General features: G+C 44.1%; 1 protein-coding gene across 3 annotated transcripts in view; it reads right to left on the reverse strand.

Moving 5' to 3' along the window:
• Positions 1–8,978: 8,978 nt before the first annotated feature.
• The window catches only part of SCN10A (sodium voltage-gated channel alpha subunit 10), a 74,803-nt gene continuing 70,850 nt past the window's right edge, over positions 8,979–12,931 (reverse strand). For all 3 annotated transcript variants that reach the window (XM_028168854.2, XM_028168853.2, XM_007191455.2), the window contains one exon: positions 8,979–10,675. In XM_028168854.2, coding sequence (XP_028024655.2) covers positions 9,468–10,675 — 1,208 coding nt within the window. In that variant the 3' untranslated portion in view covers positions 8,979–9,467. The remainder of the gene's footprint in view (positions 10,676–12,931) is intronic.

Here is a 12,931-nt window from a genome sequence, read left to right on the forward strand (position 1 = left end):
GCAATCAATGAATGAATCAATAAATAAATCTTAAAAAAAAAAAAAGGTGTCAGGGTGCAAAATTTAATTCTCAGGTTTATGCAAGTGCAAGATCAGCACTTGAGAATGAGCACTTTCCCTAAATTTTGTGCCCAGGCCACCTTGCTTGCCTCACTCTAGTCCTCACCCTGGTGAACAGTACTAGAAGAGAAGGCACAGTCCCTGCAAGAGGGGAGGAGGTAAGCCTACTTCTCTGTACTGATCTGGAAAAATATCAGAATTATTGTGTGGGGGCTTCTTGAATGGCGCCTCTGCTTCAGGGCAATCCATGATGACTGTGGGCACTAAGGGAGGAGGTGTTGCTAGATCTAAACAGAAAACATCTTTTCTGGTCCAAGAGGGCTCAGGATTCTCAGACAATATATTCTGAGTATCTGCTCTGGTGACCTCCAACTGTGGCACCTTCAGGTTCTACTGTAACATTTATGCAGAAGCTATGTTCTCCCTGTCCTGCTCCCATCCATGACTAAAGATGGTGGGGGAACAAGAGCTGGGCCATTCTTGCCTAACAAAGAATCCTTCACTGGGCAGTCCTTTTTCTGGGACTGCCCAACAACTTGGCTGCGACTTTCTCAGAGGTGCACTGTAGTCTGAGGTTCTTCCTGTCTCATCTTCCTTCCTTCCCTCTCTCCTTTCACAGTGGCAGACCTGCATCGCAGCCTGAGGCTCTCTCTGCCGACTCCTGCTCCTTCCCTTTTATTCTTTATAAATGTTTCTCCCAGTAAATCTCTTGCACATCTAGTTCTGACCTGACATCAGCTCTTGGAGGACCAGGATGGACACAGCAGTCCTCTCCACACCATGGCAGGGTGTTGTGGGAGAAGTTTGTCTTAGTCTATAGATTCTCTTTGGGAGAGATCCAGGGAGGGATTTTGAGAACTGGTTGCTGCAGGAAATGTTTCAACTGGCAGGATAAGGACATCTAGAAGTGCTTGGTATTGTCCTCGAAGAGATCCCTATCCAGAGAGACTTAGAACAATGTAAAACATGGTGCAGGCTCTGTCCAAAGAAGGGACAGTGGGTGACTTAGGTGGCATCACAGTCCACACATAATGATGCCACTGGAATGAAGCCACCAGTTTGACCCCTTATTTTTCAGTGGTCAGGAGAGAGCTTTGGCTGCTCATTGATTTCTTTCATGGGGTGGACACCAAGGCGGGAGCCAGGGAGTTTCTCCCATAGTCCTCTGCTGCTCTGAGTGGCACAAGCCAAGCTCCTTGTTAACTGATGGTCATGTAGTATTGGGTTGGCCAAAAAGTTCATCCGGTTTTAAGTAAAACTAAAAGACACATTTTGCATTTTCACCAAGAATTTTATTGAATGATGTATTCACTAACCGAACAAACTTTTTGGCCAACCCAATATAATGCTGTATGCCAGAAAAAGGCACCATGACAACTTCTGGGTAAAGGCCCAGTTTGGAGAGTCTTGTTGCAAGTTGTGGAACGTCAAAGTAGCCCAATACAATAAACTGATGGAAAAGGGGGCCATAAGAGGTTGTGGACTTGTCAAGAATCTTGTCAGTTTACAAGACGTGGTGAGAAACTGAAACTCAAGCTTGTAATTAAACTTTGATTCATCATAGAACAGTTTTGAAGGGAAGGCAAAGATCTACTTGCTCCCAAGGCAGTTATCACCAAAATCAAATCTTCATTAGTGCTTGAGAAGGTGGGGAGAGGAGCCTTAACTGTCTCATCAGTCAGAAGCAGTTGGGTGATGGGTAGGGAGCTAGGAGGAGAGATGACAGTGTCACTTCTGGGTGGGACCCTTTGCACACCCCGTGTAACCTAGGGGAAGTGATTCCTTTCCTGCAGACCTTTGTCCAGGAGCCATATACAGCAGCCTGCAGATGGGATGATGGACGTGTGGACGGCATGAGAAAACAGTTTCCTAATACTGAGCAGGGGACTATCTTGGAGTTTGTCTTAATTTGTCTTCCCTCAAATCAGGAGCTGAGACAAGGATTTGGGGGCAGGTTTATTTCAGAGGTGAATCCAGGAGGCAAACGTGAAGAAGCAGAGAGAGAATTATCTAAGGAAGGGAGAAACTCCCCCCAAAGATGGTTAGTGCTGTGAGCAACTGGGCAGGGCAGGGGTAGGGTGAGCCTAGAGAGTTAAAAGTTAAGGGGGCACTTACTCTCAGGATTGTGAAAGACTGGCCCTACAACGAGGGCTCAGACTTTCCATGGATTCTCTGAGAAACTTGACTCAGAATTGTTCCTCTCTGATATGGGAGGCTAGGATATTAATTTATCTTCCAACTCTTGTCTTGCATTGGTTAAGGACTGTCCTCAAGGTTGTCAACATCTCCCCTTCACCCTGCACTTCTGGGCTGCGATGCCTGTGTGGGGAAAAGCCCAGTGGCTTTGGAGAAAGCCCTGAGACAAAAAGTTGCATAGGTCTATTCAAAATCAGACGAGGCAAGGAATGTGGTGTGGGGCACCAATAGTACCTGCTACAGAGTCGAAACAGTAGGATCCAAGCATGGTTTCCCATAGTGGATTTTGGAGGAGCTACTTTCTATCCTGAACACCAACATGCTGGTTTTGTCCAGGGAGGACCCTGCGTGTGGTTAGATGTTCCTTTGCACGTGAAGCACAGTGTTTCCCACCCAACACCCCTATACGTACTCAATGGGGGAGGGGTGCAGCATTGCCCTATGTGAGGACCACCCTGGGACACAGTGTGGCAGGATGGGCTCTCTTTTTTCTCCCCCTTTATCTTTCTGCTTCTTTCAGTGGGCAGAGAAGGCATTTTTTTATCTCCATTAAACCTCCTTGGTGAGTTCAGCGTGGCAGGAATCTTTATTCCCATTGTATAGATAAAGAAGGTTTTCAGAGAAGTTGTGACATGTGAGCAAGAGAAGGTCTGGAATCAAAGTGGGACTTTCTGCCCTCATCCAGAGCTTGGTCCAGAGCACCAAATTGCTTAGCCGATGAGTTGAGTATTTCTGTATGGATCATTTGCAGACATCTTCAGCTTCCAAGTGGTTCTGGGCTCCCTCTTCTAACTATAAGAAGCATCATTATTCGACAGGCACACACACACACATACCTTTATATTACTTTGTAATATGATTAAATCTGTAAGCAAGAGCAGCCACATTTCTAAAAATCAATTAACTCAGTTCTGCTCAGGAAAAAAAAAAAAAAAAGAGTCCTCTTCACGCATACCCCTTTAGAATTTGTTATCTTTGTACAGTGAATCATGTTGACCAAGTTTTGTTGTGGTTGTTGGTTCTACTGTCAGAACTGGTGTTTTAAAGGGTCAACAGTAGACACAAACTTTCTTGGTATAGATTTGATGCCCACAGGCAAATCTGGGCTTTCTCTGCCTGAACTCACTTGGATGATGATTCATCTGGGGCTTCTCAGGAGAACACACCTCAAACATATTTCCACTTCAGACAATATATGAGTGATTTTCCAGAGCCAGAGTACATGACTGATATTTGGGTCCTAGGGAGCATTTATCTGGAGGAAAAGGCCTTGGACCTGTCACCAGAGGTGAAGATGGAAGCTGGCACCCCAGTCCATGCTGTGGGGCTTCTATCTGAGCAGACTTGGTGACTTTTAGTCAATGTGCATAAGAAACGCAAAAATCCATTTGGCATACCTCCTCCTTAATCTCTCTGCTTCCAACTTCAACTTCTCTGTAATTTGTCACTGTTGCCAGAGGGATCTTTACAAAACATGAATTTAACTCGAAGTTTGTTAACACTCATCAGGCATTTTTGTCTGCCTAGCCTCCTTCTTCCATTTGGTAACAGTGCCTTAACTTTTTTGGGGGGAAGGTGGGCATAAGGGGTGGGAAGAGATAATTGACTGCAGTCTTGCTGGAGCTGTCAATCAAAATGCCCCTCCCTTTTCTTGCTGGAGCTGGGCCAATCAGATGGGATCTGGGATCTTCCCGGACCAGGGCTCAAACCCATGTCCCCTGCACTGGCAGGTGGATTCTTAACCACTTCGCCACCAGGAAAGTCCCAGTACATTTCTTTTATGCTAGAATGGGTTGTTGCTTGTAACCAAATAACTCTTACCAACATAGAAACTGATACATGGAAACTGGTGTTACTATTAATAGACCTTAAAGTGCGACATTGGCCAAGATGAAATGGGGTGGGACACTGGAAATTTCTATTATGCTTTTTAGCTGTAGCTTGTTATATCTGGAGATTCAGACCACCTACCTCTCACAGCAGGAGTTGAAGGACCTTGATAGAAAAATCTACAGAATTTGGAAAGGTGTGGGCTACTTTTTGCAGGCTTAGTAAAGGCACACAAAAAAAAGAGTTGTCAAAACTGGTTCATGTGAAAGCGGAAAGGGAGGCCTTTTCTAACTATGGCCAGCAACGCAAGATCTTATAATCATGCCTTGGAGAGTAGAAGAAACAGGTTTCTGTCCCAAGCTAATAATGGTGGAGGAAAAGCAGGGAGGTTGGAAACAGTGGTGTGCTGGAGCCGGCTTATACTGACCCAGGTCGACATCTCTTCCCAAATCTGCCTTCAGGGATGTCACGTTGGTAGCTTGACATGGGCCATGGTGGGAGTATTTACATCAGATAAATCAGAATATGCTACAAATAAGGGATTTCTTTTTTCTTGTGAAGAGCTAACTGTTAAACTATTTACCAGCATACTGATGATTGGAAATATAGAGATAGAGGTAAGAATGGGAGCTGGGAGAAGCCTGACACTCTCCCCTCCTCCCACACTCCCTCAAGGGATCATGTCCCTGTACTCTTACAGGGCAAAGGAGATATTACTCCAATTTAAAGAGCTGTCCAGTGGAATACAGACTGGGGTAGGGGCAGTTTTCTTTTTTAAACAATATTTCTGTACGGTGGCTGCCTGAGGCCAGGATGCAGGCAATTCAGCTAAGGGGTGAAGGAGGGCAAATCATCTATTGCTAAAAGGCAGTAATATCCAGTCCTGATTCTAGATTGAAGGACCATAACCTGACAAGATCTAATGAGTTGGTAAAATGCGAGAGATAGAAATCATACTAGTGTTTCAAGGGAGTAGTATTGCCACAGAAACTTCAGTCCAGGGAAATAACAGCCCAAGATTGCTCAAACCTGAAAACAGTTTCCAGGGCTCACTGGTAACCAACAGAGAGTACAATAAGCTATTCATCCCATAGAAGAAATTGCTTCCCAGTGCTCCTGTCTCATGAGGGAGTAAGACAGTGGATGAGGAATGCTCCCAGAAGCAGGACCAAGAAATCCTTCCACTGTCAAGGCCAGAAGTACATACTCCCAGGTATACTGTGGACTGGCACTTCTGGATGTGGTTTCTCTTTTTCTAAATGTTTTTGTTGTTTTGGCCATGCCACGCAGCTCGTGGGATTTAATTCCCTGACCAGGGATTGAACCCAGGTCCTTGGTAGTGAGAGCTCAGAGTCCTAACCACTAGACCTCCAGGAATTCCTCTTTTTCTAAATAGAGATTTTTATTGAAGTTAACATGTTTATCCTATGCTATTGTCTATGTGATGGCTGGCCTTTGGGTACTGGGCCATGAGGAGCTAACTTTGGACAGATTAAGAAGAAAAAATTAGCCAAATATCGTGAGCTTACTTTGACATTGTTTTTGGTGCTGGGGATACATCCGTGAGCGAGTAGAGTCCATGCTCTCGCAGGGCTTACATTCCAGTGGGGAAGACAGGCAATGAGCAAGTACATATATAACATATCAGAGTGTGGTAAGTGCTGGATGGGGCTGGTAATTAGATAGGTTGGTAAGGGAAGAACTGAAGAAAATGTGGAAGTGACCTATGTGGATATAATGGCTGAAGGAAAAGCAAGTTCCAAGGGCCTTTGCCCTGAGGCAAGAGCATGCCTGGTGTGTGTAAGGAACAGCAAGGAAGACAGTGTGGCTGAAGCACAGAGAGTTGGGGTGAAGATGAGGTCAGAGAGGAGTAAGGGCTAAATTATGTAAAACCATGGTAATAACGTCTACTTGGAGTACATAGAAGCCACGGGTGGATTTTGAGCTCTGGCTGCTGTTTGAGAATAGACTGCTGGGGACAAGAGTAGAAATGGGGGCAAGCTGTAAGGCTACTGAAATAATACTTGTGAGAGACGATGGTTATTGAATAAGGTTGATAGTCGAAAGTTCCCTTTCTCTAGAATTTCCTTTTCTGTTATCTATGACAGAACTCCTAATCCTTTTACAACTCAGCTCAGATAATCCAAATCCAAGACAGAAACACCACAATTCAAAGCAGCAGATAGTAACTACTTCTGTGAAAAGGGAGGAGAATCTAACCTAAGCTATTCAAAAATTTTAACTTGTGAGCTATAACACACACACAGAAAACTGCAATTAGATGTATATGCTTAGCTTAACACATGGTTATAAAGACAGCACTTATAAAGAGAACCACCTAGGTGGGAAATTAGAACATTGCCAAAGACCTAGTCACAATGCCTCCTTCCGCCTATTACTAACCTCTACCCTGCCTTTAAAGGACTAATCCCTGCTTTTCTTTATGCATCCCTAAACAGTGTATTTAATTTTGCCTGATTTTGAACCTCATAAAATCGTATAGTATAGTTTGGTGACTGGCTTCTTTCACTCAATATTATGTTTTTAAGATTCATCCATAAACTTGTACAAGGCTATATCTCATTCTCATTACAGCCTAAAATTACATTTTAAAAATGTACCACAATTTATTAATTTATTCTACTGCTGATGGACATTAGGTTGTTCTAATTTGGGTCTATCTGGTTGTATTACAATGATAATAAGAAACCTTGTTCACGTCTCCTAGAGCATGTGTGCATGGATTTCTCTAGGTTTCATACCTACCAGTGGAAAACCCAAGTCATGACTATATGTAAAGAGTTTAAGTAAAGTTAAACTGTTTTGCAAAATGGTTGTACCAATTTACATGCTCCAGCAGTGCATTAAACTTCCTGTTGCTCTACATCTTTGCCAGCAGTTGATATTTGTTAGATTCTAAAACTTTTACAAATCTGATAGGTGTGTAGGGATATTTCACTCTGGTTTTAATTTGAATTTCCCTGATTACTAATTAGGTTGTGTGCTCTTTCATATGCCTATTGATTATTCAGGTTTCCTCCTTTGTGATGTGCCTTTTCAAATCTCTTGCCATTTTTCCTACTGTGTTGTCTATTTTGTATTGATTTATAGATGTTAATAAAAATCTCCTCTGAATATTAGACTTTTGTTGGATGTAAGTGTTTTATATATTTTATCCACTTGACAGCTTGCCTTTTCATTCTTTTTAATGATCTATTTTCATGAATTTATGTTCTAAATTTTAATGTAGTCAAGTTTATCAGCCTTTTTAAAATTTCATGGTCACATAGATAGTTCCCTGTATTATCTTCTAAAACGTTTATAGATTTGCCTTTCAAATATAGATACACCTGGAACTGATTTTAAGTACAAATAAGGTCAGATTCCTAGGTACCATACAGTTTTAGGTAGGGGTCCTTATCTTTTGGGGGGGGGACACAATTGAACTCACAACCTGGGACAAAATATGTAACAAGAATATCTCTGAGAATAATATCATCTACTTAATAAAACTAGTCTGATGGTTGGGTACATTTAATTCTTCCACAAAACACTGTAAAAGTAAGCCAGTCCCCAAGCTCTCTGTCCACCCAGCTGTCTTATAAACACTTGGTCAAGCATCCTCTCCGAGGGCATTTTCATCGGCTGCATGAGATTTAGCTGTTGAAGTAGCTGCACAGTGAATATGTGTGCTCTCTGGTCCAGTGCCATTTGGTTGAACTCATCTTTTAGATACAAACCAAGCATCCAGAGAACAGCTGATCTGTACTGGGTCAGCCTGTGCCCTCAGCTATTCCATCATCATCTTATTAACCTGCTTCTGTGGGTGCTTGCAAACCCCAACAAGCATTTTGAAAGCCTCCTTGGCCTCTGCTGGGCCAACTGTGACAGAGAAAGGATAGATTTTTCTGTGAGGCCCCAGAAAAATCTGTGTCCATGAAGCCTGTAACGGGGACCAGTCTTTAGTCTTTGTAATTGAATAAATGGGAAATCTTATGAAGCGATAAAATACATATCAATGAATTGACCTGATCCTTGTCATCATGGCAGGGAATGTCCCAAGAGTTAATAGACGATCATGGCTCTCATTAAGACCCTTTATGTCTTATGCTATCACGCAAACTTCTTAATCTCCTTCATCTCAAGACCTGCCATGTGACTTTGGCCTGGATATCATCCCTTGACAACCCTTCCTCCATTCACTGCATAAATCCAGTGAATCTTTTGGGGCTTAACTCTCATTATGTCTTGTGCTTACAGCAGTGCCTGTCATACAATAGGTACTTAATAACATTTGTAGGATGAATTAAAGAAAGTATTGGCCTTACCTTTTGTCTCCCAGATCATCTTTCTCAAAATGTCCCTTTATTTTTGATTATACTAATTATGGAGTCCTGGTCCGAGAGGAATGTGAAAACCTCCATCCTTAAAAGTCTGTGAGATGTGAAACAGGCTCTAGAATATATTCAAAAGCTGTCTTTTGGCCATACAGCAGAAAGGTCTGGCCATTGCCGCTTCAGGGGAGAGTATTTTCGTCATCTAAATTGGGACAGGGCATCATTGAGTTCTACAACATGAAATGCAAAGGCTGCAAAGACTGTCCATTCTGCCCCCTGCCACCATGGGGAAGAGGTTCAGAGGGGAATGAGTTTGGCCCAGGTCAGCCAGGCAAGCAGTGGGAGAGTCAGTTAGGATGAGAACAGGCTCCCAGGACAGTGCTCCTTCCTGCCTACCCAGCCTGAACCCAAACTGCAAAATATCAGGAACCCTGAAAAGTGAAGGAGAAATGATTTATGACATGTCAGTGTCACATAATTTTTTAAAATGATGCTTTAGGATATAACATTGGTTTTGACATACCTTTAAAAATATTAATTTTAATGGGTTTCTCAGAGGCCTTTCATGACATAGACCACAGGTATTACCCTGGGCTGGAGCAGCTGTCTGGCAGCGCTCAGCATGCAGTCATGCAAAATCCTAAATAACACTGCCAATCTCTATGTGGTGTTTCACAGAGGATGACCTTGGACCTTTAGCAACATCCTTGCCATATATCTTTGGAAGTTCTGGTCCTGAGGTGTTTGTCTTGGTAAATATAAGCTCTGGTCACCATCAAAATAAAAGGACCAGGGACATTTTCTGGAAAGTAAGGGAACATATCATCTGATATTGAAAATTAAAAGGGAAGTCACATGGAGATGTCCTTTGCTTCTGACTCCTGTTGGTGTGTGAGGGTTTCTCCAAAGGTGGGTACCAACTGTATTCCCTGCCCCATTCTGACATTGTGACCAGTGGCATGCGTTGGGGAGGCGGTGGTGGTAAGTTGTCACAGAGCAGAAGGACACATCAGAGCTGGACATGCCCATGCTGGAGGGTCCTCACTAGGGCCCAGTGGTTTCCTTAGTGGCAGCCTCCCCTTCGTTTTGTATCGAGCTAGATGTGCTTAAGTTGACTTGATCACTAAGGCCTCTAGTGACACTGTCGTAGGATGGTGGGAAAGATGTGGCAGAGGCAGTTTCAGACTTGCCTGGGAGCACACAGTTTTCATTTGCCACGAATGCAGCAAAGCCTTCATCTGGGAGTGACACAGCCACCTCCTCAGCCCTGGGCACAGGCGGGGGATTGGCGATCATCATGGAGCGGTGCAGCACGTAGCTCCGATAGGCCTTTTGGATGACAGTGGCTGAAATGTCTTCTTGCTTCCACCGGAGGGTGGTTGCTATTGGTTCATAGGATGCTTTTGAAAGATTAGTTGCCATAAATTTCTCCTCCATATTTGCCTTCAGAGAATCCAACTCCCCAGATTCTCCCAGAACATTCTTGGTGAAGGCAAACAGGATGTCCAAACAGTGGATCTTATCTCCAGGGACCAAGGGCAAGTCCATGTGGATTAATATATTCCCATTGGGTTTTGGGATTCGCAGGGGGCCAGAGAGCGTGTCTGCAAAGTCTGAGAGGGCAGAGAAGGTAATGAACTGGGTGGCCTCCGGGTCGAACTTTTCCCAAGTCTCGTAGAACATGTCAAAGTCATCTTCGCTCAGGGGCTCCGTACTCTCCTCCGTGGCCACATTGAAGTTTTCCAGAATCACCGCGATGTACATGTTGACCACGATGAGGAAGGAGACGATGATGTAGGTAGTGAAGAAGAGGATGCCCACGATGGGGTTCCCACAGTCCCCTCTGGTGCTGTTGCTGTTGGGAAGGCTGGGGTCGCAGTAGGGAGGCCCCGTGTTGAGGATGGGGCTGAGGAGCCCGTCCCAGCCTGCCGACGTGGTGATCTGGAAGAGGCACAGCATGCTGTTGGCGAAGGTCTGAAAGTTGAACATGTCATCAATGCCAGCCTCCCACTTGACGTAGGCGAAGTTGGCCATGCCGAAGATGGAGTAGATAAACATGACCAGGAAGAGCAGCAGCCCAATGTTGAAGAGGGCGGGCAGGGACATCATGAGCGCGAAGAGCAGTGTGCGGATGCCCTTGGCCGCGCGGATCAGCCTGAGGATGCGGCCGATCCGGGCCAGGCGGATGACTCGGAAAAGCGTTGGGGAGAATAAATTTCCAAGTGATGTAAGAATTGCAGAAAACACCAGGCCTTTAAAAGTGAGGGGAAATGATCTAATTAGTACTTCTAATCATGAGCCCTGACAAAGTGGGCTGGATCACATCCCCTCTTCTCTGCCTGGTATGGACCTCCAAGTGAGCATCCATATTCAGGGACTCTGGACCCTCTGAGCCTGGCACAGTGGATGGCATAAAGTAGGGGCTCAGTAAGTGTCCACTGCATAAACCCTGTCTCCCTCGAGTAAGTCTCACCTTTCCCACCATGTTCTTATCTTTCCCTCCATCCAGATACATTCCTAGTCAACCTACATGGTCAAAACCCAACTTCTGCAGCCTAGTTCAGCTGCAAGTGATTGCACCCTGTTCCACATGCTCACAGTCCTTTGTCTGTTTCCGTCTGTAACACAGACCTGGCTCTTCCCTGAGAATTCAGCCTTTGGGTCATGCCTTTACTTCCACCCTGGTCCTGTGCTCTGTGAAGGCTGGGACGCACTATGATTCACCTCCCTATCTCCTACTGTGAAGATTGACTCAGTTCCTGGCACATGGTCCTGTGGATAATTGTACAGGGCCTAGTATTAATTATAAGGGGCCTGAGGACTTGGGCAACTTGCTGACAGCTAAAACAGAATGGTTTTGAATGGCCACCTGTCTGCATAATAGATTTTATTTGTTTCTTTCATTTCCAGCTGTGTTTGAACTCTGTGTTAGGGCCTAGAGATGGGCTGGTTTAAGGTCATTTATAACCCCCTAACACGAACTATGAACAAGAGTGTGTATGTCTCCCTACGTGATATCTAACTTGAAGATTTGTGAAGCTTGGTCCTGGGGACCTGTGGAGGCCTGTTAAGACCACCAAAGATTAGGCAAGGCCTTTAGGTCAAACAGGATTCAAAACCTCTCAGGAGAAATGGTGAGGAGTATGATAGAACTCTCTCTCCTTGCCAGGGTGCCCTTGATCCCATTCTCCTACTCGCCTTTTGTCCTATGAATATGGGTGGTCACAGTATTGTGTTGGAAGGAGGAAGGAAATGGAGGAGAAATGGGATAATTATAATTTTGTATTATGAAATATTTATGAAAGCCCCTCTCTTAAAGTCCAGTTTAACTGGGGCATTTTCCCATAGTGTGAGATACATATGTGTTTTTATAATCTACTAGGATTCTGCCAGCCAACTAGCCTACCTTTACTAGGGAGAATGAGTCTTCATACTTGTAACAATTAGACAATCAATACATGTCTTACAGGTGGAAAGGAAGAAAGGGGGAGAGGGAGGGAGGGTGGAAGAATGGCTAGTGGGTTCTTGCACTTGTTTTCGAGCTGTTGTTATGAGTGATTTCTGTCCAGTGACAGGTGTTGCTGTGTAGGTCATAGGAACTGGTAGTTAAGGTGTCCCCATGATAGAATGGAGTACTCTGAGTATATTTTATTTCTATAGTACTGATATGGGAAGTCACATAAGCAAGCTCCCTTCTCTAATATAAAATAAAAAATGGCCTTTAGAGTCTCTCACTTTGGAAGGCAAACAAACAAACAAAACAAACCTCCCCTGCCCCGCCCCTGGAAAACCCAGCAGCAATAGGAAAATAAAACAAAAATAAATTTAAACTCCCCAAACAAACACAACCCAAGGCTGTGTTTCAGCACCAGGATAGAGAGATTAAGTGTCGCTGAGTTGTATTCAGATGCTATTAGCTCTTGATGGTAAATCAATGGAAAATAAAATCTACAGCTATGCCCTGACATGAAAAGTAAGCAGGTCATGATATAATAGGTCAGGATATATTTACAATGCAAAGTAAACCTGGCGTGCTGGGATTTGGCCTTTATAGGATCCAACTCTGGCTAAACCACACGAAGGCCAGGGACGGTATCTTGATCGTTGGTAGGAGGCTATTCGTTTATTAAAAAGAACATTAGCATGGTCTAAATTCAGCTCCACCCTTTACAAACTATATGACCTTGCATAACTTTCTTAATCTCTGAGGCTCCATATTAAATGTATAAAATGAGTATAGTAACACTCCTTCCCAGGGCTGTCGTGGAGATCCGTGGATCCCAGCCCAGTGCTCAGAACTCAGCAAACACTCAATTATGGTGGCTCCAATCCCCACTTTAACCTCTGACTCCATTCATTTTCTCTAAACACCGTTGGCCCCCAAATACTGAGCCTGTCATTCAACAACACCCAGACTAGGTCATAATAGCATTGATCTCTTGGCATTGGTCCCTTGACTTTTCTGTCACTCATATTCCCTAAGTGGACAGTTATACAGAGATTTAATT

The sequence above is a fragment of the Balaenoptera acutorostrata genome, chromosome 10, assembly GCF_949987535.1.
Source record: "Balaenoptera acutorostrata chromosome 10, mBalAcu1.1, whole genome shotgun sequence".
Taxonomy (NCBI): domain Eukaryota; kingdom Metazoa; phylum Chordata; class Mammalia; order Artiodactyla; family Balaenopteridae; genus Balaenoptera; species Balaenoptera acutorostrata.